Below are 27,255 nucleotides of genomic sequence, written 5' to 3' on the forward strand. Positions count from 1 at the left end.
GTAATTCTCATTTTATGGACTTGTCCCCTTGAAAAATATTCTGTTGCTGCCAGTGTTGCCCTGCTTTTTCAGCTAATTAGCAGCTTCCTGCATTGCAAAACTAACTTAGAAAAGAACCATTTCCCCTTCTTTATATTCTGGAAACACAATCCTTCATTCTCTCTTATTTGCTGCCAAAGGATCCTTCCAATATACTCAGGTTTGTTTGATTGAATCAGCACGCTCCTGCCATTTTGCAAGAGTGAAAATGACTTTAATTATTTGGATGTTGCTTGAGAATAATTTATCAAAGAACACTTGCTAAAAATCAATGAGGCCAACTAAAACACTATTGCTTGCAGGCTTATACCTGTTTTAAATAAGAGCTTTGGAATTATTAATGTATCCACCAAGAAAGAGAGTTCAAAGTTGCTGACAGATGTTTGCCTTCCTCTCATAGCCTCCACACACGGCAGTTTAATAAAGAGCCGCCTGCCTCATTCTGGCACTTTCCCTCGAAGAATCATAGAGTTGTAGAGTTGGAAGGGACCAGAAGGATCGTCCAGTCAAACCTCCTGCAATGCAGGAATCTTTTGCCCCACGTGGGACTCAAACCCACAACCTTGAGTTGCCTTGGTCTTGCTGGTTGATGATCTCCGGTGAGCTAGGGACAAAGGTGAGAGTTGTTTCCTAGTTCTCCTGAATCTCTCAGCGGCGTTTGATACAATCGACCATAACATCCTTCTGGACCGTCTTGAGGGGCTGGGAGCTGGGGGCACTGTCATACAGTGGTTTCGCTCCTTCCTCCTGGGCCATGTTCAGAAAGTGGTGGTGGGGGATGAGTGTTCAGACCCCTGGGCCCTCACTTGTGGGTTGCCTCAGGGTTCCGTCCTCTCCCCCATGCTTTTTAACATCTATATGAAGCCGCTGGGAGAGATCATCAGGGGGTTTGGACTGGGTGTCCATCAATATGCAGATGATACCCAGCTCTACCTCTCTTTCAAATCAGAACCAGTGAAGGCGGTGAAGGTCCTGTGTGAGTGCCTGGAGGCGGTTGGAGGATGGATGGCGGCTAATGGATGAAGTTGAATCCTGACAAGACAAAAGTACTGTTTTTGGGGGACAGGGGGCGGGCTGGTGTGGAGGACTCCCTGGTCCTGAATAGGGTAACTGTGCCCCTGAAGGACCAGGTGCACAGCCTGGGAGTCATTTTGGACTCACAGCTGTCCATGGAGGCTCAGGTCAATTCTGTATCCAGGGCAGCTGTCTACCAACTCCACCTGGTACACAGGCTGAGACCCTACTTGCCTGCGGATTGTCTCGCCAGAGTGGTGCATGCTCTAGTTATCTCCCGCTTGGACTACTGCAATGCGCTCTACGTGGGGCTACCTTTGAAGGTGACTCGGAAACTACAACTAATCCAGAATGCGGCAGCTAGACTGGTGACTGGGGGTGGCCACCAAGACCACATAACACCGGTCTTGAAAGACCTACATTGGCTCCCAGTATGTTTCCGAGCACAATTCAAAGTGCTGGTGTTGACCTTTAAAGCCCTAAACGGCCTCGGCCCAGTATACCTGAAGGAGCGTCTCCACCCCCATCATTCTGCCCGGACGCTGAGGTCCAGCACCGAGGGCCTTCTGGCGGTTCCCTCATTGCGAGAAGCAAAGCTACAGGGAACCAGGCAGAGGGCCTTCTCGGTAGTGGCGCCCGCCCTGTGGAACGCCCTCCCATCAGATGTCAAAGTGATAAATAACTACCTGAGATTCAGAAGACATCTTAAGGCAGCCCTGTTCAGGGAAGTTTTTAATCTGTCATATTTTAGTGTATTTTTGGTTTCTATGGAAGCTGCCCAGAGTGGCTGGGGAAACCCAGCTAGATGGGCGGGGTACAAATAAATTATTATTATTATTATTATTATTATTATTATTATTATTAGAGTCTCATGTTCTAACAGCTGAGCTATTACTTGCCTTTCTAAGGGAAACCCACCCACTGATGCTAATCACATGGAACACTCTGCCAATAGAGATTCAGCAGACGCCTTATGTTTCAACTTTTAAGTGACTCCTGAAAGCCTTCCTAGTCTGTCAGGGTTATAGCTATTCTTACAATAGTCAGCTAATTTCTGATTTTAAAAATTTCATGGTTTTTAAAGCTGGGGAAACTGAACAAAAACAGTATATAAGGAGAAAGAGACAAATAGGTTATATCTTTCTTACTTCAGGCCTTGGACATAGCAGGGAGACATTCAGCCACAGGTACAGAGGAAAAGCTCCCTCAGAACTACAAAGCCAGTCAAATTAAATTCCTCCTCAGTAGGAATCATGCCACTCTGCCTGATTGGTAAGCAACATCTCCTCCAACACCGGCTTTTGGTTAGCTGACTTACTGAGAGCAGAATTAACCCTTTAGGTTACACACTGAATGATCTCTGCTGTTTCACTACCAGCAGTTGTAATCCTTGCCATCTAGTGGAATACAGCTCCTGCTATTTTACATAGAAAAGGGTCCCCATTTCAATACTCCACTCTCCCAGAACACTTTGCAAATGAGTGTGAAACTGTTCACAAGGGGGCAAATATCAGGGGGAAGAAGGTGCCCAGGCAACTAGATCAACTGCCCCCTCACATAGTGTGCAATTTTAACTTTCTAAAAGGGTCTGCGTTTTCTTTTCCCCAGCAAGCAGAGAAAACCCATTTGTTTTGTTTTGTAACAAAGCACAATTGAAATGTTAATATTTTCTTTGGCTTTTACATTGTTATATCTGTCAGTCGTGGCAAAAGGGCTACTTCCTTTTTAACAACAAAAAAAGAAATGTGGCCAGATCTAATTATAACTTTGAATTTATAGCTTTTTCTAGTTCAAGAGATTGATCAAGAAAACTGTGCAACAGCCCTGCCGGACAGATGTAAAGAAGGCAAGGAGATGTATGGAAAGAAACACAAGAATTATACATATAAATTTGCTATTCAAATGGTTAGGGAATAACAAAAAATTGTTCCAAATGGTATTTAACGTCAGTGATAGGGATGCAGGTAGCACTGTGGTCTAAACCACTGAGCTTCTTGGGCTTGTTGATCGGAAGGTCAGCAGTTCGAATCTGCGCAATGGGGTGAGCTCCTATTGCTCTGTCCCAGCTTCTGCCAACCTAGCACTTTGAAAGCATACCAGGGCAAGTAGGTAAATAGGCACTGCTGCAGTGGGAAGGTAAACGGCGTTTCTGTGCGCTCTGGCACTCATTATGGTCCTCCAAGTGCCAGTAGCAGTTTAGTCACGCCTTTACTTTTACCTAATGTCAGTGATAAGAAATGTATCAAGGCCTTTAGCACCTCCTTGCTAAAGCTAAGCAGGTCTAAGACTGGACAGTTCCTGAATGAATGACCACCTGAGTACATCATGCATGCTGTCTTGGGTTACAGGATGAGATATAAATGTAAGAAGATTATGAGGCAGTTCTTCTTAGGAAGGCTTTTCTGTAGAAACTCACAAATCCTCCTTAGCCCAATTTCAGAATATTTCACATCCTCCCCAACTGATTCACACAGCAGTTTTGAGCGAGTGAGGCAAGGGTGAATGGAAGAGACATTTAACTGGGAAATAGTCTACGAGAAACTCCTCTTCTCCTTCTCGGGGCCATCCAAGCTGGTGAAAGCCACCAAGCCTTTAAAGGGGTTATTTCCTGTCTGTACTTTACATTTAAATCGCTTCTCTCGTCATACGTGGCTATTTCATTTGGCACCCTGCTCTCTCAATGTAGTTTAAATTTACACTGTAGTTTAAATTTACTCTCTCAATGCAAATTGGACTGCCATGCAAATTTTCCTTTCTTCCTTTTTTATTAATTTAAATTACACACTTATACAAAGAATTTACAATCTCATACTACAAAAAGTAAATTAAAGAAAAAACAATTAAGAAAAAAGAAAAGAAAATACAGAAAAAAGAAAGAAGAAAAAGCAAATTTACGTACATAAAAAACACTTAATCTTCCTAATTAATACTTAATTAAACACTTAAATAAAAAAGACTTCTGACAAAACGAGTCCTCCAATCATTCTCATTGTACTGTTTATACTGTCTTTTTTCCGGACTTTACATTTAAATCACTTCTCTCGTCATACGTGGCTATTTCCTTTGGCACCCTGCTCTCTCAATGTAGTTTAAATTCACTGCTTTCTTCCAATGCAAACTGGACTGCCATGCAAATTTTCCTTTCTTCCAATCTGTTCAAGGAATTAAACAAGGCTGACCGATGTCTAAAAGTCTCTGCCTTCTCACTTTGGTATTCCAGACAAAGGGAGGAGCCGCTTCCTTCTGCCCTCCCAGACCTTCAGGACATTTGCCGAGATTCCCCGTTGCTGCTGGGGGCTGTTTGTTAGACAGTGTCAACAGGGCAGGTGGAAGGAAGCCATTCATTAGCTGGCAGGAGGACCGATTACAGAGGAAAGGTGCTTGGCTTTGCATGTTAAGACTGCATCACAACTATGCACATCCTGATCTGGAGATTGCACTGACAGGCAAAGAGAAAGGATTGCCGAAGAGGCAAGTGTGGTGTAATGGTTAGAATGTTGGACTAGGACCTGGGCGAGAGACTTTGGGAATAATATATAGCTTACAGCTTGGGAAAAACTAAGTTTGTTATTGGTATGAGCTTTCGTGTGCATGCACACTTCTTCACATACCAATATCTGAAGAAGTGTGCATGCACATGAAAGCTCATACCAATAACAAACTTAGTTGGTCTCTAAGGTGCTACTGGAAGGATTTTTTTTCTTTTGTTTTGACTACAGGAGACCAACATGGCTATCTACCTGTAACTAGAGTTTTAAAGTTTGGGATTTAAAGTTCATGGCATGTTGAAAGAAAATTATATGAAAATGATGTGCCGATAGTATTTAACTCCTAGTAAATTAGCAAAAGTGTATAAAACATGCTCAAATGTATGCTGGAAATGCAAGGAAAAAGAAGGCACCTTTTATCATATGTGGTGGAATTGTAAGGTAGTAAAAGGACCTTGGGAAATGATATATAATGAGTTGAAAAAATGTTTAAAATAACCTTTGTTGAAAAGCCTGAAGCCTTCCTTTTAGGAATTCTAGGTGCTGAAATCCCAAAGAAGCAGAAAAGACTATTATGTACGTGAGCACAGCTTCACGGATGTTACTGGCCCAGAGATGGAAAGAAGATAAAGTTCCTACCAGAGAAGAATGGCAGATGAAGTTAATGGACTATGCTGAAATGGTGAAAATGACTGGAAGAGTCAGAAATCAGGAAGACCAAAATTTTAATAAGGAATGGGGAAAATTTATAACTTATCTGAAAGACCATTGTAAACAGTTAAAATCATTAGTAGGATTGGAATATCACTTGTGGTTTAAGGCTGAATTCTGGACATAATGGAAGAGGTAAAGGACTTGGATTACCATAAAAGATGTGGGAAGAAAGGGTTAATGATAGGACCCACAAAGGGGAGGATGGAAGTCCTTGGAATCTTGTTTTTATGATTTATGTTTGATATATCTCTGTAAATTTTTAATTTGAAAAACCAAATTAATAAATTTTCAAAAAAAGAAAGAAAGAAAGAAAGAAAGAAAGAAAGAAAGAAAGAAAGAAAGAAAGAAAGTTGGACTAGGACCTGGGAGGCCAGGGTTCAAATCTCCACTTGGCTATGAAGCACATTGTGAAGGTAGAACACTGTGAGGGAGATAATTTATGTATGCTACCTTGAGTTCTTTTGAGGAAAAGCGGGGTAGAAATGTAATAATCAAAATACTATTTTCATTATTAATAAATGCTGCTTGTGCAAACAAGTTCCAGGTGCATGTCAGAGTAAAAAGCACCACAAGATCCTCAACAATGAATCAAGCTGCCTGGATGTGGACCCTGTAGGTGTGTGCATATCCTGCCTATTCTGCCTTCTGTATATTTGGGGATGAATCCCGAAGGAGGATAGGTTTTTCCCCAGTGTCCCCAGGATCCCTGCAATATGCTATAGCCACTTCCATGCTCATCAGCGGAAAGGTGCTAAATTGTTCTTGTTCTTTCAGTACAAGTGTAGTACACTGCGCTGTGGGGTTTGCAACCCTACTGTTGGCTTTAGGGCTCTCTGGTTCTCTCTTTCTGAACAGACTTTTAGAGAGCCTGTTTTCTAATATCAACATCATTCAACGAAGCAAAGTAAAATAGTACTTAGATGTTTGGTCCTTTGCTTTCAACTAAAAATTTGTTAAAAAACCCAAGAACAACACATTGGAATTAACACCGCAAAGGGGTTGGTGGGAGAGCAAGAGATCAGGCAAATTATCCCATTTGGGTGGGGTGGGGACAAACAGAAAAAGCATGCATGCTGAGCTTTAGTTTGATAGGAATAGCTCCATAGGTCTTCTTTGTGTGTGACGTTTGTATAGAAGAAAGCACACAGAGCATCATGTACAGAGTGTGGCGTGAACATGCTTTAAAACTGGGTAGCCAGTCTATGAACAGCGATCACAGAGAGCAGAACGTGAAAAGCACACTGTGCAAGCACTTGTGTGCCTAGGGTGGCATGTGCCAGCTGCTGCTGAGATAGGCCAGGTGGTTGTTTTTAATTAACCACCCCATTAATTCAGATGGCATGAATACACTAAAATGCCAACTGGCTTAACCCTAGCAATGTCCATGCATACACTATTCACAACCACTGCACTTTTTTCAGACCAACAGCTCTATCTTGGAAGACAGCCGAACACATTTAGGACATCATACAGGCATCTTTAAACACCCCTGACATGTGTAGGACAACTGCGATAAATTCAGTGATATACATGCATATGTGAATCCACCTGGAAGGGAGACCATTTGAGAACCACTTTGGGTTCCATGATGGAAGAAAGGTGGGAAATGGATGAATGGATGGCCTTGCTTGTACTTAAAAATTTATCTTGAAACCGAGTGTTAATTGGGACAGGACGCAGGATTTAGTGCTGACTGCTTAAGCTACTTGTTGCATTTATGGGCAAAAGACTGTGTGAAAATCGACATTTATAGGGCTATTCTAAAATTAAATAAACCACTCTTTATGAGGCTTTGTTGACCAGTTAGTTAAATGTGTGAGCAGGGGGACAGGATATTATTCAAGGTATGTGTCCCTGTTAGCCTATGCCAGGGGACAATCCTTCATACAAACAGCTAACAGTGGCACATCTCCATGGACCCTGCTTCCTGGTAGCAAGCCACGGAATCAGGATAGCATCTAAACAAGCTGTGTGTCTGTTGTCCCCAAGTTTTCTGACACAACTTCTGTCTTCCTTGGTTCTCCTTTCTGCTTATTGTACGTTTGTGTCTACAGCATTCTAAAACCAATTCATTATAAAACCAGTTCAAATCAAATTAATAGTAACCATTGGGCTAGAGTTCTGTGAAGAATTACCAAAGGAGGGGGTCAGGCTGTGCCTTGGCCAAAGGCCTGGTGGAACAGCTCTGTCTTGCAGGCCCTGCGGAAGGATGTCAAGTCCCGCAGGGCCCTAGTCTCTTGTGACAAAGCGTTCCACCAGATCGGGGCCACAGCCGAAAAAGCCCTGGCTCTGGTTGAGGCCAGCCTAACCTCTCTGTGGCTCGGGACCTCCAAGGTGTTTTTGTTTGAAGACCATAAGGTCCTCCGGGGGACATACCAGGAGAGGTGGTCCCGTAGGTGCAAGGGTCCTAGGCCGTATAGGGCTTTAAAGGTTAAAAAGGTTAAGGGAAGTGGGACCACATTACTTAGGCAGCTGTATTACTTAGGCCACACAGACTGCCTTGGTTTAAAGCTGTGGCTCAATGGTCACCCACCAGGGATGTGGTAGTCATGCGTTTCTTGCATTGGCAGAGGATTCAACTGGATGATCTTTGTGGCTCCCTTTCAACCCTGTTGATTCTATGACTCATGAACTGCCCAGCATCTTCAATCCCCAACTTCACACTCCAAGTCACTCATTCAGACTTTATCATCTCAAAATAAAAAAAATTTAAAAAATAAAAAAAATGAAGGAAATGATTTCGACAAGTACTTCTAGACTTAAGTTTTAAGCAATCAGTATCTGGTTGGGACAGGAATCGCTCAACATCCTGTGCAGGGAAACAGCTGACATGAGAGCAATTTCAGCTTTCCCTCTTTTAATCAGGCTTTCTAAAGTACTGCCAATTCACTCCTGTACTTCCCTCGATAAGGCTGTGCTGCTGAGCAACGGGAACTGACTGTTCAAAACTGAACGCTTAGACAGCCTCCCATCTTTTCCTGTCAATTAGTTCTACCATCGAACTGGAATGTTATCATGTAAACCATATTTTCAGATGAAACATTGACAGTAAACCCTCCCCCCAAGATTCATGCCTCTCGCTGTGTGTGTGTGTGTGTGCACACCCACACCCACACCCTCACATCCCTATCAACTTCCCAACATTTTGTACTGCTCTCCTGCTGGTCCATCACTCTCTAGCATAGGGACTGGGAATCTATAGCCCTCCAGATAGTTATCCCATCAGCACCAATCAGTGTGACTCAATAGTCAGGGATGCTGAGAGTTGGAGGGTTCCCCATCTATTGTGCACAAGAAACACAAATCAGATGGTCTGTGTGGTTAGGAGAGGACTTGATTCTCAATGACTGGAGTCACCACATTAGCAGTGGCCCTGAGTGCATGCTTTTACTTTCCCCTTGTATTAAGTGACTGGTTGCTGTTCATTCCTACATGGAAAGGTAAAGCACCAGAACAGTGCTCTCAGATGCAGCAAGGACAAAAGTATCCTTTGCTGATAATGATTCCACAAGGAATCATGTATTTGTATGCAGAACACACCGGTATGCAATGTATCTGCTGAGGTGCATAGTCAGGCTTGCCCTCCCCATACAGCCTGCCATCAAGGCTGGTGTTAGCCTGGTTGATGAAGAACCAGGGGTGCTGCTGTATACCAAGTCAGATCCATGGTCTAGCTAGCTCAGCAGTGTCCACACTCTGAGGCTCTCTAGGGTTTCAGACAAGGGACAGTCCCAGTCTTGCCTGGAGATGCTGGGAAAATCCTGGAAAATCCCAGGGCTGTACCTGGGATTTTCTGCATTCAAAAGCTGATGAGACCATTATTTGCTGTGGGGAGGGTTAGGGTGGGGCTTCAGAGGAACAATTGGGAGCTTAAAGTGAGCAAGGCAGACCAATACAGACTGAACAATTATTTAATTTGTACATGCATTTAACTGCATTCACACACCCTGGTTTTCTTAATGCTGCATAGCCACAGATTGACACTATTCATCCTCCTAAAATGTTGGGGGAACGGAAAATTCTAAACTCTTTGAAAACTATTTTAGTGCTCTCGTGTCAGAAATAAGACTTATTGAGTTCAATGGGGCTTACTCCTAGATAAGTGGGCCCTACGTTGCAGTCTAAGCTATTGCTCCTTCCCTTCCTCTCACCCCCAGCCACTTATAAATACAAGGAACCTTTTAACAAGCCACTGAGACAAATCACTGACAAGCTACCAAAACTGTCTGCCAGATGTCAGCCAGTGATTAATCTGTCTTAAGTTCAGCCAAAGGGAATAAATGTAATGGGTGGTGCAGCAAAGACAAGCGCAATCAACAACTGACTGAAGAAGGTTTCCTGTCACCTTGGGAATGATATTGATTGGCACTGCAGTTTCCTGTGTACAAGCTAAAACCAGTAGCAACGACTGCAACAAGAATCAGGCCATGATAAGAACTGTGAGCCTGCAATATGCTTACGCTTCTCTTAGGAAGAAAAGCAAAACAAAACACTGGCCTAATTTACATAAAAGGCTTTGTATTAGTGTGGAGGCAACTGCAGATTTATTTGACTCTGGAGATGCTGATGCTGTAAGTAGAATTGTCATAAAAACGGAGTGTCTCTTGGGAGTTGTCTAATCCAAAATATAACCACAGTTTATGAGCTCTTTTGAACATTGTTTCTTAGGAAAGGTGGAAGATCTCCTTTGGTATAGGCCATAGCGTACAACAAAAAAGACAGTGCTCTGTGTTCAGTGGAAAGAGCTTCCTGTTGTAAATATATGAAGTCTCTGTTGTGAATATTTACTGCAGGGTTGGGGCCCTCTAGACAACAGCCCCCATCATCCCTGACCATTGGCCATGCTGGCTGCAGCTGATGGGAGTTGTAGTCCAACAAAACACCTCCAGAGCCTCAAGTTCCCTGTTCCTGATTTACTGTCACAAACAGTTGTATTTCGGCCCTGAAGATACTAACCTGATGTTTGTTCCCCTCAGACTGAAATAGCTGCATTGTGAATCAAGAGAAAATGCCTACTTAAAACTTTAGCTTCTTTTAAATTCACTTCCCTAAATTAGGATATTTCTAATTACTTTGTCTTAAGGTTTTTCGTGTGGTGAATATATGTGCGAGGGGCTTGTGGGGTTGTGGTAGTTAGCATGACCCCTGCTGATGTCATGCATGTCAGCTACATGCACCCACTGGCCTCACATCTGGCTGTTTCATGATAGGAGGAATCCTGGACTAGTCAGGAGACTCCCCTTGCATGGAGGAGCCCTAGGCATGGACATCTCTTTGCACATGGGGCATTTCATAAGCCCACCAAATGCACAAACTGTAGAGAGTTTCAATACTCAAGAGGAATGATCTAAAACTGGGGTTTCCCAACCTTGGGTCTCCAGCTGTTTTTGGACTACAATTCCCATCCTCCCTGACCACTGCTCCTGCTAGCTAGGGATGATGGGATTTGTAGTCCAACAACAGCTGGAGACCCAAGATTGGGAAACCCTGATCTAATCCATAAGAACAGGGTACCTTAAGGACTGCCTGAACCCTTAAATCCCAGCTCAATCACTATCATCTGCAAAAGCATCATGGGTTGCCCCCATCTTGGTGGGGCTCATTTGACATCAACATGAAACCAAGCCTTCTGCGTTACTGACTCACTCCTGTGGAATCCTCTTCCAAGAGAGATTCAGCAAATGCATTCTACAGTAATTCTGGAATGTTTGCTGGAAATGTTTCTTCGCTGCCTGACGTATGCAGATGATGAACCCCCACCCCAATAACAGTTAGCTGGTGATACAGTTTAATTTTTGTTTTTTTAATGGTATTATAATTGCCGGCACAGGTGCATAATGGTTATGGCAGGAGAAGGGAGGGCTACAATAATGTCATAGGAGACTGGTACTGGGTTAAATTAACTTTATTGATTACAGGAAAGAATAGGCTTGGCTAAGGCATTGGGCATTGATAGGAACCTGGTGGGGTCGCTTTTGTGCTGCTTTTTATGGTATTATAATTGTTGCATACTATGTTGAAATTTTCAAATGAAACTGTGGTATACAAACATTTTTATAAATAACTAAACCACAGCACTCTCCCCTCCATTGTGTCCAGTCTTTGAAATACTCTTCTGAAACAACTTTTTTGGGGGGGTTATCCTAAGCTTCTGGTTTAAACAATTGTTACTGACATTTCCCTGAAAGCAAATGCCTAAGGGTTATATTAAGCACAAAGAAAGGCATATTCATCTCAACACAATGGAGTAAATTTATCCTCCAAATCTATGCAAAGCTGTGTATTTCGGCCAGGAAATTCCAGATCCCTTCCTGTAAATATATATTAGGTTCTCATGCTTGTGAAACCATCCACAAACACTGGCTCGGTTTCATTATTCAAATTGCAGAGAGCTACACAATGCCCGAAAGTCCATTAACAGAATGCTGAACCATAAAGGCAGGAAATGTTTAATAATAATTAGGTTATAAATAGCACAAGCAGCGATACTTAAGCCAGCAATTCTGCTCAATTAATTAAATATTAGAAAGGAAGGAATTTATCAGTACCTAAAAGGTATGAGAGCAGAAGAAACACTTGAGGCCCTGCTTTTTTCCCACAGAAGTATTTGAAAAAGCAGATAGCTTGTCACAGGTGAATGGTGGCCTTTTCCAGCCTAGTCTATACCTGCTGAACCGAATGCACTTAGAGGCTGCACATGCCTGTGCATTAATAGGGCTTCCCACCAGGGCTGGATTTAGGTTGGATGAGGCCCTAAGCTACGGAAGGTAATGGGGCCCTCTATATGTCCAGCTGTCCTTTGTCAACAACAAATTGTCGCTGTTTTGTGTTGAATATATGCTATATGGTAATTTATGGACCTAATGGGTATCTAAAGCCATTTGCACATAACAAATAGGTGCCTACACAGCACAAAACACTGTTGCTGTATGTAGGTTTTATTTTATTTGTGTTTTTATCTTATATTTTGGAAATGTACATCCAAGTTTTTTCCCCTTTATTTTTTTGGGAAGCCCCCCCCAAAAGAGTGGGGTGCTAAGCTATAGCTTGCTTAGCTTATACGTAAATCCAGCACTGCTCCCCATATTGTAACATATAAAGGTAAAAGTAAAGGGGCCCCTGACTTTTAGGTCTAGTACAGATTTCCCCAAATTGCAGGGCAATCCTAATAATGGGTTGCAGCCAACTAAGTTCTACTGAGAGTAGATCAATTGAAATTAACAGACCTAAGTTAGCCATGTCCATTAATTCCAATGGGTCCACTAACCTTGGATACAATCCCATGTCTATTCAAAGTCCTATTGAGCAATAAAGCTTACTCCCAGGTAAGTGGGGTTAGGATTGCAGCCTCAGTCATTAACATCTGTGTTTGAAAAATAAAAACACGTGAAATGCGAGAGGATAAACCCATAAATGACACCAGTCTGTGGTATTTAGATAATCTAATTAGAATTACAAGGAAGAGTGGGGCATGTTGCCCTCCTGGGATCAGTAAGCCTAGGCAGGCATTGGGGACGGGGCTGTCTTGAGGCCTGCAGCATCTCTAGGCACTTTCTCCAGTGGGAACTTGATCCTTGATCTTGAAAAGGTTGACCACCTCTTTAACTGCTTTAGCGCGTTCTCTCTCTCTCTCTCTCTCTCTCTCTCTCTCTCTCTCTCCCTACCCCAAGATATACGAACAAGGGTAAGCTAGCCGAAGGACATGGGTGGCACTGTGGGTTAAACCACAGAGCCTAGGGCTTGCCAATCGGAAGGTCGGCGGTTCGAATCCCCGCGACGGGGTGAGCTCCCGTTGCTCGGTCCCTGCTCCTGCCAACCTAGCAGTTCGAAAGCACGTCAAAGTGCAAGTAGATAAATAGGTACCGCTCTGGCGGGAAGGTAAATGGCGTTTCCGTGCGCTGCTCTAGTTCACCAGAAGTGGCTTAGTCATGCTGGCCACATGACCCGGAAGCTGTACGCCGGCTCCCTCGGCCAATAAAGCGAGATGAGTGCTGCAACCCCAGAGTCGGCCGCGACTGGACCTAATGGTCAGGGGTCCCTTTACCTTTAACTTTACCAAGCTAGCCAAGGCCCAGGGGAACAGGTGAAGCAAAGGCAAGTCTAAGAAGGGGGAACGACCCCAGTCAATGCTGTATCTTGCTTTGCGCCAGTGTAACGGGCTGCTTCCTGATCTGTAGCCAATGGAATCCACAGAGATCAGTTGGTACCACTTAGGAATGGTTGCTGAAGACATGCATCCTATTATCCACTCTCTTTTTCACTGTGTAGAGATCAATATTGCCAATGCCAGATTTCCTCTGTGAACACTAGAGAATAAAATTATCATTACCCCCAATCAGCCCTGAGTGCTCACTGGAAGGACAGATCCTGAAGCTGAGACTCCAATACTTTGGCCACCTCATGAGAAGAGAAGACTCCCTGGAAAAGACCCTGATGCTGGGAAAGATTGAGGGCACAAGGAGAAGGGGACGACAGAGGATGAGATGGTTGGCCAGTGTTCTCGAAGCTACCAACATGAGTTTGACCAAACTGCGGAAGGCAGTGGAACACAGGAGTGCCTGGCGTGCTCTGGTCCATGGGGTCATGAAGAGTCGGATACGACTAAATGACTAAACAACAACAACACCCCCAAACAAATACACATACATGGGGCGGAGAGACCTTTCCCCAGATTGCTACTACCCAGTAACTTCTCTTATGATAGTAATATTAGGCCACACTATAGTGAAAGAGAAATATAAACAGACTACTGAGCTGGTTAAAGCAGAAGGATTGCCACCAGAGGGCACATTCTAATTTCTCGAATGAACTCTTACAAGAATTTGTAACAGATGGAACAGAAGATCCACTGACAATATTCTCTTCTTCCGCTAGATGTCACTATCCATCAAGCAACAGCATCATGCCTACACCAGGGAGAACTCTATGGCAAGTTCTCAGCCCACACCATATGCACTTAAATAATACTCCAGAGTGAATTTAGTGAGCTCACAAAATATTGCTAATAATCAGGAAGCTTCTAGAAGAACTAATGCCTGGTAGTATAATGAAAGATGTGGCATAATCCTGATTAACGATGTTTTCGCCACTGTACACGGTGGCATTTTGCACAGCATTGAAGCTGCTCAAAAATAGTTAGGATAATGTGTTGGGACTGTGATTGTCCATTAGATTATATCCACTTGATATTTCCTACTTTCGATTTTTCAGACATCAGTATTTGTCTGGTTGTCTCACACACTGTCTGAGAATGTGAATTTCAGGGCAAGATGTTCCTGGTTCAAACTTTACGTTGGTGACGAATGACAATCCCCATCACACTGACCAGGGAGCTGAACCCATTGATCTCAATGGGGCTTACTTTTGAGTAGACATGTGTAGGACTGCACTGTGAGAAGCCTTAGGCAAGTCGCCATCACCTCAGCCTGCATCTGCAATGTGTGGGATGCTAAACTGTCCTACCTTGAAGAGGTACTATAAGGATAGCTTACAATAATCTAAACCCCTGCACCTCATCCATGAGAATTTCACCCCCCCCCAAATCTCTCCTTCCCAATGCTATTTATTTTCTTATTCACCAATGGAGAATGGTTGAGAGAGATGTTGGGAGCAAACATAGTACACATTTTTGGGGGGCAGACATGTCCTTTTTTCTTCACCGCACAGACAATGTCATGTATGAGAAAACTATTTCACACTGACACCTGATTCGCTTAGTTCTCTCAGCTGCTCCCCACCCAATTCAGGTATGAATTGTTCAACAATGCAGTAGAGATCTGTCTGCTCATATCATATATCCCATATTAGCTAGAATTCTGCACACCTGTTTCAGACTTTGTCAGAGTGCTATTTCATATTGAAGTGTGTTAAGGGGAGCAAAATGTTCTGTAAGGATCAAAAGCCCACCCTAAGCTATATTTTAAGACCGATCTGGGGTGGAGAGGCAGGAAGCAGGGCACTTTGAAGAACACTTTATGAACATGATAATAATAGCAATGTTTTCAACAAATGTCAAAGGGGCCACCTTTATAAGCAAAAGGATTTATGCCTCTAGCGTGTATACCTGGGGCATGGGCCTGCTAATAATCCCTCTCCAGCTTGTAAAAATAATGACTTGGCCAGAACTGTAGTTGCTCCAGAGGAAGAAAACCACATGACGTCTGAAAGGGGGGGGGGATCTTACTCTGTTCTCTTTAAACAAAATTTGCGTCTATCTGCAGCTCAGTAATCCAGAGAGATTGTGATAGACTACTACATTTATGTGCAGATTTCAAGATCTCAAAAGAACCTTTGGGATCACTAAATACATAATGGTTCTAATCCAACTGAGCAGATCTCCATTTACTAGCTTTTTGGCAGGGAAAGGAGAGGCAGTAGTGATGGGGTACCAAAGCCAGCAACCCATCTTTCTCCTGATTGATTGGGTCTCTCTCCAAAACAGCTGATTGGTGGAAGCTGGCCACAGAGCCTAGGACTTGCCAATCAGAAGGTCAGCAGTTTGAATCCCCGTGACAGGGTGAGCTCCCGTTGCTTGGTCCCTGCTCCTGCCAACCTAGCAGTTTGAAAGCACGTCAAAGTGTAAGTAGATAAATAGGTACCACTCCGGCGGGAAGGTAAACGGCGTTTCCGTGCGCTGCTCTGGTTCGCCAGAAGTGGCTTAGTCATGGTGGCCACATGACCCGGAAGCTGTACGTCGGCTCCCTTGGCCAATAAAGCGAGAGGAGCGCCGCAACCCCAGAGTCGGCCACGACTGGACCTAATGGTCAGGGGTTCCTTTACCTTTACCTTATACATATATCACTTGCTTACGGTTCCCCATCCAGGTACAGATATCCATGCAACCTGGGCATATCTGTAGAATTTCCATTTCCCTCTTGAGAACCAATGGCCTTTCTTCACTGTTGACTATTTTATTGCACAGAGAAACCAGCAGGACTCCTTTATTTGAACAAAAGGGAAGCCCTTTTAAGTATTCAGAACACATCCTGTACACTGTTGCAATTTCTGACATACCTTTGATGAAAATGCATCTATTGGTGAGATGCTGTTGTTTAAAAGGAATCTGTTCTTCCTAAACAGCAATGCTCTTAAATAACAATATTTTTGAGCACCCACCCACCCTCCTGCCTCGCTTCTGTTGCCTGCATGCTCTTTGCATCTTTCTTTTGTCTGCTAGCTGGACTTAGGCACTTTAGCCAACAAGAGTCACTGCGCAGCATATTGATGATTTATGAAAAGTGCTTGCACTAGAAGGTATGTTTCTAATTGATGGCTTTCCAGCAGATGTGCTGCAACTGAGGCCAGGACATAAACACAGGAAAGCAAAATGATGAAATTAACCACTCAATCCAAAAAGATCACATTGCGGATTCAAAGCATGTTTGTTTTCCTCTTTGGAAGCTTCCAACCTTTTTTTTTTTTTTTACCTTTACTGATTCCAAACATTATTTCAATACTTGGCAGTTTAAGTGCAAATTATAATCTCCAAAGTACTCAGAAAATAACTTCCTTTATAGCGGGGGGGGGGGCAACCTGTGGCCTTCTGCATCTTGCTGGAGCACAAGTCCCAGAGCGTTTGGGTAGATGGACAGCATACAAATGGAATGAATGAATAAGCTCCCATCATCTCTGCTCCTGCTTGGCTGGGACTGATGGCAAGAGGAGCACAACAACATCTGCAGGGCCACATCACTTGTCTCACTTGCTTATAACCGCAAAGGGGAACAATGGGAAACTGCATCTGGAGGGGTGTAAGCCTACCTTTCTTGAAGCCCCACTGACTTGATCTTGAAAGGCGATGGGCTGGTTGAAAGTGTGGGCTTGATCTCAGGAGCACATTGCCCTTGTGGATCTACTATGACATTCACAGCTTTAGGAGCCGGTTCGGGCTGGACCATTCTGTTTGCTGCCTTGTACTCAGACGGAGTTCTCTGCAGTGGGATGGATGAAAGGTGTATTTCCTGTTTCTTGTTCTTATCTTGTCTCACCGAAAATTGTATTTTCTCTTTCAGTCGGTACAGGACCTATTGAAAACAGAGAGAAGAGCTGATTTTATCTTAAGTTCGGGGGGGGGGGGAGAGAGACAAACTGGATTAAACAAGGCATCACTCAATGGCAAAGAATGTCAGTGGCAATATTTTAAAATGAGCATTTTGTGCTACAGAGTCTTTTCAAAAGAGGTCACACCCACATTTAAAGCACATAGTTCCCCCCCCCAAAGTATCATGGAAACTGTAGTTTGTTTAAAGTGCTAACAAATGTAGCTCTGTGAAGGGTAAACTGCATTTCCCAGGATCCTTTGGGATGAAGCCACGTGTTTAAAATGTGCATGCAATGTGCTTTAAATGTATGGTAGGGATGAGACCAGAATACTCAGCACTTCCTGTAAATAAACCTCAGTTTGTATTGTCTGCAGCTGAGGGTTCTTTGGGAATCATCTTCATGCCAATATCTATCATTTCAGTTGCTTTTTGAAAAAGATAAATGAGATACAGAGGGAAGTAACTGAACCAGAATTATTGCAAAGAAAAGAAACATTGGGGCAGAATGTATAAAACATATCAAAAGATTGATCCTTTCCTTCAAACAGCAATCTTGCACAGTGCCCCATACCTCTCAATGGTGCAATCTTATGCTTGTCTATTCAGTAGTAAGCCCCATTCAGTTCAATGGACCTTACTCCCACACCAGGACCCACAGAATCTATAGATTTATTACAATCTAGGTTCCCATTTAACTCTTAAATACTCCTAGCATACACTTCAAAAAATGTAACCACTCCAATCCATCTAAGGGACATATATACAAAAGATTCTGCACGAATACCCCCCAGCTCGGGAGTCAGCAGATTTCAGGCATGTGGAATCTACATTGCTTTTTTTAGTAGTAGAACCTCAAGATCCAGCAACCAGAATGGGATGCAAAAAATAGACATTTTCAATTAAGAATTATTAGCCCGGGATTTTGTTTGGAGTATGAGAACTGCATTATCCTTGCACAGAAAAATCTACTTCTGCTCCCTGCTCCCTGCCCCCAACTTCCTTTATTTCATGAGCATAAATGAAAAGGTGGGGGCATTTTTGGTGTTTAGCAGTTGGGAATAATAAACATTTGACGATATACTTCATTACTATTATTTATTATATATTTATTATATTTGCTAATTCACTTTAATTGCCCAAAACAACCTGCAACCAACCAAGCAAAGTAGCTCCGATGCTACTTTGAACCAGTAGATCCAATAATAATAATAATAATAATAATAATAATAATAATAATAATACCCCGCCCATCTGGTTGGGCCTGCCCAGCCACTCTGGGAGGCTACCAACAGAATATTAAAAACATCAAACATTAAAAACTTCCCTTCAAAGGGCTCCTAATCTACCCTCTGCCCTCTTCCCCCCCCCCAGCTGAATGAAGAATGGTCTATGCAAAGAGTGCTGCATAGGGTGGTCTTCAGCACGTCCTAGTCAGAGTAGAGCCTTCGAATCTAATTAACAACTAACTTCAATAGCTCAACCCTGAGTGGGAAAATATCACCCATGGTTTCTCTCCACCAGTCGAGCTACATAGCCTTCATCTGTGAAGCTTTCTCCAAAAAGCAGTAAGTACACACAAATCAGCTGTTTAGTAGAAGGACCGATGGGCTGGATGTCATCTGTTCTACTCTTTCTCCCCATAGAGAAGAACGCTTACTGATTTTTGAGGAGGGCTCCTCATGCTCAGCAACGCTGGGTGTAAGTAAGCACACATGCTCTACCCCTTACAAAATAAATGTGAGGCGCAAGCCGTTTTCAAGTCAGCTGCAGAAAAGCTTTAGTCGTTCCAGATGCAAACACCCAGCTTACATCAAGTCTGGCTGTGCATAATTTTTTATTGCTTTTTGTTAGTGGTTTAAAGACTGGACTGCATTATGTAAATACTTCTGGCACAAATCTGCCGCTTGGGCTTTTGAGACAAGCATGAGCTAAAGAAAATGTAAAGAAACAGACTTACCATCAGACATGTCACAATGATAACAAAGATGCTCAGAAATATGATGACAGCATAAAATCCTTCTTTGCTCCAGAGTTTACCCGATTCGTGCTTGCCTTGCAAGACGTTTTTCTTTGATTTTATAAAAACACAAAAGCAAAACAAAATGTAATTACACTGTTCTGGTTGCACACTTGAGAGCCCTTGTCAGGTAGATATGAAGGTTTTTTTAAAAAAAATCTTTGCTGTGTTTTTCTATAATATAAAATGCTTGGATGAATCAGTTCCAATCACACTTCTAACAAATACGATACAAAAACCACCCTAACCTGTCTAAGAAGGAGACTTTATACCTTCCTTAGTGAGCACTGGAAAAGTCTTTCTACCCATGAATCAAACTGTGTCAAGTTATATAGCCAAGTCTAATTCCTTCTTGGAAATCACCAGGTTCAGCAGGTGAGAAGGTAACTGGAATTGCTTAAACTTTCGGTCGACTTGTTTTGTATCTCCGCCCACAACTCCTTCAATAGCTATATAAGGCAACCTTAATCTGTGAACCATATAGAGAACTGAAAGCAGGTGCAAATGAAATCTTAGGAGGCAGCTGATAAGCAAAGAAAGATAAGTTATAAAAATCCTGACTTAGTCTGCATCTAACCCAACTTTTATATTATGCTGCTTCACAAGGCACTCAGTTTTCAGTAGTCAAGGCTCTTCTCTGTTGATATATCCTCAAATGGAGTGGAACTAAATTTTTGCTCAAGCTAAATTGCATTTTTCAATTGCAGTGTATGCATGCGTATTTGGGTAGTCAAAACGATGTACACTTTGTTTCAAATAAGCTAAAATTTTAATCACAAGCCTTGAAAATCTCATGTCAAAACAAAACAGCTAAGCTTTAAGGTGCCACGAAGTTCTGTGTTAATGTTTTGATTACCTTCTGGCTGAGCCTTTGGTCTTTCCCCCATAATATATACATCAGAAGGCCCTTTCTTGCATTTGGTACCTGTGGTTACTAAACACACCAAGAACATGTGTGGGGCTGCTACCACTCCTTAATGCTGCTGTGTGCCTCAACCACACACCATGACATGCAATGAACATCAGTTTGAAGGAGGCTGGTTAATGACAGCTATGTGTCAGCTGGGGGAAGTGGCCAATGAGCAGTTTCAAGCAGCAGGGCTCGCTTCTCACTGACCTTTTCATAGGTGGTGATGGAAAAGAAATTTGATTCAGATTGCATTTAAATGCAAACTTGCCTCATTCTCATTTGCTGAAACAATACGTAGCCAACCTTCACAATTTTCTGAATTTTGCAATGCAGTTTGCAAGTCAAGTAATGTACAGAACAATGCTAGGGTAATGTATGCATATAAATGCATATATTAATGAAAATAATCCACAAAAACGCATTACAGTGGTACCTTGGTTCCCAAACGGCTTAGTTGATGAACAAATCGTCTCCCAAATGCAGCAAACCCGGAAGTAAGGGTCGGTTTGTGAACGTCCGTTTCGGCTGTCAACATTGCTTCCGGGGCCATCAGCCAATCAGAAGCCGTGCCTTGGTTTTCAAATGTTTGGGAAGTCAAATTGACTTTCAGAATGGATTGAGTTTGAGAACCAAGGTAGCACTGTATATTACAAAACTGCTTTGCAAAAATGTGTATGTTGGGAGAAATTTGCAGCGACGAATTTTCATGAGGACTTTTTAAAAAATTGCAAACTGATGTGAAAATGTGAAAAACCAAACTTCAGACTGAAAAAGTTAGACGCTGAGAACTGAAATTGACATATCTGTCATCACTGCCTAATGGATAGGAAACATCTGACTAAGGCTAGAATCTAGGCATGACTAGGAGCACATTTATCTGCTATGCACTATATCACTACCTTTTGAAATGGTAGTGCTTAATAAGAGCACACTTGAGATGCGTGTTGAATAATGAGATGCAGCATGATATGATTGCTTACCTCTGGAGAGACTTCGGTAATTCCAAACTGGGATAAACTGTGGTGTAGCACATTGATATTAAGAGATCTCAAGACTTCTTCAGACGGTAGTGTCTCAGAAACGCCTTTTCTGTTTACTGGTGATACAAAGAGCTCAACACAGTTCTTCTTGCCCTAGCAGAATTGGAGAAGATAAATATAAGCAGGATGCGGACCTCTAAAAAATCTCTACTAATAACAAAACATGGTACGATTCTATGATTTGCTCTTCTTACAAGTGTTCATGAGAGACCAGAGCTGGGTGAATTCCCCTTAGTTCAAATCAGAATTATTGGATTAAGTAGAATATCTACCAAACTGAGTCCAGTTGGTATTTAGAACATCCAAATGGCACTTCAGATGTTTTAAATTTCCTCTTCCTTACGCTGTGCTTAAAAGTCTCCAAATCTGGGTACATAGTGATGAAGTCATTGCTACACACCAGGGCAGAGGAGCCTCTGGAAAAACCTAGAAAACCATGGGGACTTATCTGGGTCTATTTTAAAGCAGACAGATTCCTGAGGACCTAGAATTTAAATTCCACATGGATCCAAGAGAATCAAATACCCCAAATCTACTACTAGATTCACATGAATACTGGAATATGGTGCAGAGTGTGTCCATGCAGTGTCTGTGATATTAATCTGGGGTTGCAGTGATGTTACAGTCAGTTATGTGGATGCAAATGTTTAGGAGTGAGGTGCAAGCAATCAGTGTGAAGATTAAACCCCCAAGGGCTGAATATAGAGGGTTTGAAATTCATGGATTAAATTTGGTGATTCACCTCCTTTCCTGATAATAGCTACTTATTTGCAGTTTTCTAATGTGTGATGTTACCCTTAAGCAAATAATCCGAACTTGAATTCACACCATCAGAAAGATGCTACATCATACATTTGGACAACTTCAACTTCATTTAGTTTGCTCCAGCAAATTCTGACTGCCATGAAAACAGATGTTTCATCTCCCTCATAGGGGCACACATGACATGCTGTCAACCAACCACAAGTAAGTCCAGCCAGCTACAGGGACATGAACTCTCAAAGGCCAAAGTAGAAAGTGGAAAACTGATCTAGACATAATTGTTGTAAAGTTAATAAATCTAAAGGTGAAGCTCTCACATTCCAAGTGACATTTCTTCAGAGTCAGAATTGGGATTGTGTTTTGCCAAATTCAGCCATGGCTGCTCCTCAGGCCATGTATGAGCTGTGCACATCCATCTTGTGGTGTTAAGAGGAGCATGTTGACTGTGTCTTATAATCCACACAACTAAATTTGGTTTTAAAATGAACCGTCCCTGATTGAGGCGATATACAGCGTGTTGTAAATGTGGAACACAATATAATGTCTATCACTGCTAACCTATTTCAAAATCTCCCCATCGGACCAGTTTCACCAGGTAAGTTCTGCAGAAACGAACTGGTTAAGAACAGATGCAAAAATAAGCAGAACTTTGTATATGCACTTTGAATATGTTGTGTATAACATTATATAGAGCAGGGCTGGAAAACTCCCTTTCAGCCCAAGGGCCACATTTTTAACTCCTGAGGGTCACCTGCCAATGGTTGGTGAGGCCACAGGCAAAGGCGGCCAGAGCAATTAACACCGATTTTTATTTTTGTATGGTAGGCTAGTTTCTACACATACTTTCACATCCCTCTCTATCCTTCATTCAGATAAGCAAGAGATGTTATCAGAGTTGCAGGACACATTCCAGCCAGGTGACACTTCTGAGGGCTAGATGAAGAGTTCTGGAGGGCCATATTCAGCCCCTGGACCTGAGGCTCCCCACACCTCATATATAGAGAAAAGAAGCTCAGAAATGACCCTGCATGATCCTCCTTAAATTGGTGGGTAGATGTTCTCTTCTCAAAAATCTGGAGCAAACTGCTCATTCATAATTTGATCATTGTTTTGCTAGATGTCTGCCACATGCCTGCTAACTACACAAGGAACTAGGATGGAATCAACTGAAGAGGTGTAGCTCAGTGGTGGATTATATGCCTTTATGTAAACAAAGGCTGGGTTCAACCCCTGGCCATATTTAAGAGAAAGTCTCCTCTTTGAAAACATGGAAAGTGTCACCATTCAGTGGTGACAAAAACTGAACTAGGTGGGCCAGTGGTTTCACTAGAATTTGGCAGATTCTTATGAGCATTGGTGGGATACTTTTCCAGCCCAAATAGGAATTTGCCCAGGGGGAAGGTGTTGGGTGTGGTACTTCTCAACTCCATCATAGCCTCTCTGGGCACGGTGTCACTGAACCCATCCCTGGAAGATTTGCTACGTCCTACGGTAGACCTTGCACATAACCCGTTCACCATATCCAATGGCAGTTCAAGATGCAAATTAAAGCTAGCTGGTTGGCCATGTCAAATGTGATCATGTGACTTGACCTTCTGACTCTACAGTGGTCAGGTTCTGGGGTAATTTTGGTGCTCAAGACAATATTAGAGGAAAAAATTGTCTGTTTTCACACTCATGCAACCATGGTGGTATATACAAACTGGGACTGTCTAGAGAAGAATGAGTTATATGAAAGAGCTTCAGTGGCCATCAGAAGTCACCCTTGCAGTCAGCAGTTTGGGGAAATCTTTTCACTGTTTAAAGCTGTGCTGGGTTTTTATTCCCAGGACATGAAAGCTAAGAAATGAAAATTGTCACACAAAATGCTCACCACTTACAATGAGTCTGTTGATGTGCACTTGCTGCGGCAGCAGTCCTAAAGCAGCAGCTACTCCTTGGCGGAAAATCCGAAGCAATGTGATATTCAGCTTATTTACATCCATTTGCAGAGTCTGCAAAACAAACCCCAAACAGACAAATGCTAATCTTGCTCGGCATACACAGTTCCCTGCTAATGAATGACTTATGCGAATTGTGCAAACGGTTTTTCCCAGGACGACGACAAAGCTGCACTGGCTCTACCCAGAGGAAGAGGAGTTTAGGAGGGTCATGAAAAGGCAGCAAATTGTTTAGTTATTTAATTTGTTATCATGAGGGACGTTGTGGGGGTTTCTGTTCAGGTGACCAAATAACATGATGGTCCTGTGGTCCATTGTTCCTTGACCAGAGGAGGAGGCACCATTTGCTGTCCTGCCCACAATTAGCAAAACATGGCCCTGAAATCTGTGAAGCCAATGTGTGTTTTAAATCAAGAACAAGGGGGGCTGTTTCATTTTTCAGGATGGGCAGATTCCAGTGTGTTGAAGGCTGCTAATTTAAAGTGTGTAACATCTCGTCTTCTCCCAACTTTCAGTTCAAGGTGAGGTCACGGAACATTAGAAGGCTTCTTTGGCTGCAATCTTAAAAGCTTTACTCAGGAGTAACCCCCCCACAAGTCAATCAGAGCAAAAACAGCAGGGTAGTAACCCCTCTAAACGAAACAGCATTACATAAAATAAGCAAAGGTTTGTTTTTGATTACCATTTCACTTCCGAGGCATAAAGCAATTGAGTACAAAATCTGATGGCTTTATATGCTTGTTTCCTGAGCTGTGGTCATTATGCTGAACATCCTTTTTACTGCCACTTCCCACATTCTTGAACTGAGCCCTGATATGCCTAGCATGTTCTCTGGCTGATCCTTGACGCCAGTGAAGCCTTGTTGACTGCTTATTCACTCGCTTCGACTATTCCCATCAGCTACTAGTCTAAATGGCTCCCTAGAAAGAATCACTTGTTTTCTTAGGACTATAATGCACCCTTCTTGTCGTACAAGAACTCATCCTACTTTGTAAAACGTGCAACAGATTACACCCCCCTAATCCATTTGATCTTAATCAGGGCACATGCCGTAAGTCACCTGACATACATCATGCCCTCTTTTTGTCTGGAACAACCAGGCCTTGCCACGTGGAACCAGGCCTTTGCATGGGAAGTCAGAAATGTCTACCCCCTGGTATAGATTCTTGTAACTGAGCTTAAGTTGGTGAGACAGCAGCAGAAGGGAGAGGGCTGCAGCTTGTAGGAGTCTAGTTGTCTCTGCTGTATTTTTGCATTTTGAATCTGCTTGTAGTTATTATAGTCCCCATATGTTTCAGTTTATAGTTATGTTCAAGAAGATAGCTTATCTAATTATTCTCTGCACTGCTCTAAAACATATAATTTTTAATAACTTTTTTTGCAGTTGATTTGTGATATTTTGGGGACATCGTAAACTGCTTAAGAGTTTTCCTTTGAAATGCAAAGTGGTATATAAATTACCTAAATAAAATAATGACCTAAATAACAACAATGCAAACTGCCCTTTACATCTAGGGTATTCATGGAATATAAAAGCAGATCACGGGCACCGAGTTCACTCTGATTTTTTTTTTTTAAGTCTCCAAAGTATTGCAGACACTTTTAATTCAACAGAGGAAGTATTGAACTGTCCAGAGTCAGCTGACACTAATTAATCATATTATTCCTTGCTGATCTGTACTGTTTACCATTTACAGCACTTGTTCCCTAAGGGGAATACAGTTTTGAATGTGTGGTACGTGCTGTCAGCCGTGACTTTGTATGCCTAAAGGAGCGGAAGGTAAGTCACCTTGGAGGGAACACGTTCCCAATGCAATCTATTAATCTAGCTACTGCAACTGTTAGCAACAGTTTCCAGGTTGCTGTGCTTCAGGCTATAAATGCAATGGTGCTATACTGTCAAGAGGGGCCTGGAAAGGTAGAGTTAAAAACAAAGAGGACGTCAAGGTAAAAATCAGTGGCATCGTGGAATCTGGCTGGAGTTTCTATAGAAGGGACAGGAGGACAATTAGGTGATCTGAGAAAAGGAGGGAATGCACCATCCAAACTACAAGGCATATCTCTTATATGCAGGGGCATACCTAGGGGTTAGTGGTCTAAATCACTGAGCCTCTTGGGCTTGCCGATCAGAAGGTCAGCGGTTCAAATCCCTACGATGGGGTGAGCTCCCGTTGCTCTGTCCCAACTCCTGCCTATCTAGCAGTTCGAAAGCACACCAGTGCAAATAGATAAATAGATACCACTGTGCCAGGAATGTAAACAGCGTTTCCGTGTGCTGTGGTTCCTGTCACAGTGTTCCGTTGCGCCAGAAGTGGTTTAGTCATGCTGGCCACATGAGCCAGAAGCTGTCTGTGGACAAACGCCAGCTCCCTCAGCCTGAAAGCGAGATGAGCGCCGCAACCCCATAGTGGCCTTTGACTGGGCTTAACCATCCAGGGGTCCTTTATCTTTTACCTTTCTACCTAGAGGTTGACCAGGTAGGCCTCTGCCAAGGATGCAGACCCAGGGAGGGCACAAAAAATTGTGCCTCTCCACTCTGGCTCCAAGTGCACGCACAGACAGACGGACTTAAGGAATTGGAAGAGGAGGAAGAAGAGGAGGAGGGGAGATGGAGCCAAGCAGGCCTGACCCCAGTGGCTGTGGAAGAAATCACTGGCAGAGCACAAAAGGTGCTCGTTGCGAAGGGTGCAAGGGATGGGAGGAATGCTGATATATCTCCTTGCTAAGCGTACAAGGGAGCCTACGTACATTCTATGAAAGCTTATGGAAGCAATCTCAGTCCATCTAGCATAACAGGGGACTCCACCGACCAGGTGAATTAGAAACAATAGGGAGGTTCCCCACTTCAGACTTGGCCCTCCAACTCAAGCAGGAGGGCAGGGATAGTGGTGAATGTGTGTGTATGTGCATGCTTCTCCCTGCTCATGTGTAGGATTTTGAGGTAAAGTGGCCAGACTGTTGTATCGTCTCCTAACATCGCTCCTCCACAAGGGGATAATTATGGAATGAGGGAGATCTCCCCTCCCCGCTGCCAGGAGCTCTAACACAATTCAAATAAGGAACTGCTCCTTAAAATGGCGCTTATGGGAAAGTCTCCCAGCCATGCCCTCTGTTCAGCCGTGGGATAAGGACAATGGACAATGGACAACAACAGCAGGGCTGCCACTGGCTGAGCAGAGTCAAGCAGCCAAGGAGACAGAGGTGCCTGTGGCCTGCCTTCATCCGCCACTGCCTCAGAGAACAAGCAGTACCGCCTAGCTGGCTACTGCCACCACTTCCTATGGTGGGTG

General features: G+C 43.1%; 1 protein-coding gene across 3 annotated transcripts in view; it reads right to left on the minus strand.

The window, feature by feature from the left end:
• PTPRR (protein tyrosine phosphatase receptor type R) overlaps positions 1-27,255 on the minus strand; it is a 103,572-nt gene that overhangs the window by 15,301 nt on the left and 61,016 nt on the right. For 2 of the 3 annotated variants that reach the window (XM_053407107.1, XM_053407109.1), the window contains exons 3-6: positions 23,906-24,019; positions 21,204-21,356; positions 19,254-19,364; positions 17,016-17,278 (exon numbers count right to left, since the gene is read on the minus strand). In XM_053407107.1, the coding sequence (XP_053263082.1) occupies positions 17,016-17,278; positions 19,254-19,364; positions 21,204-21,356; positions 23,906-24,019 (641 nt within the window). The remainder of the gene's footprint in view (positions 1-17,015; positions 17,279-19,253; positions 19,365-21,203; positions 21,357-23,905; positions 24,020-27,255) is intronic. The other variant, XM_053407110.1, reaches the window with a different exon arrangement.

Source organism: Podarcis raffonei, chromosome 10 (assembly GCF_027172205.1).
Source record: "Podarcis raffonei isolate rPodRaf1 chromosome 10, rPodRaf1.pri, whole genome shotgun sequence".
In the NCBI taxonomy this organism is placed as follows: domain Eukaryota; kingdom Metazoa; phylum Chordata; class Lepidosauria; order Squamata; family Lacertidae; genus Podarcis; species Podarcis raffonei.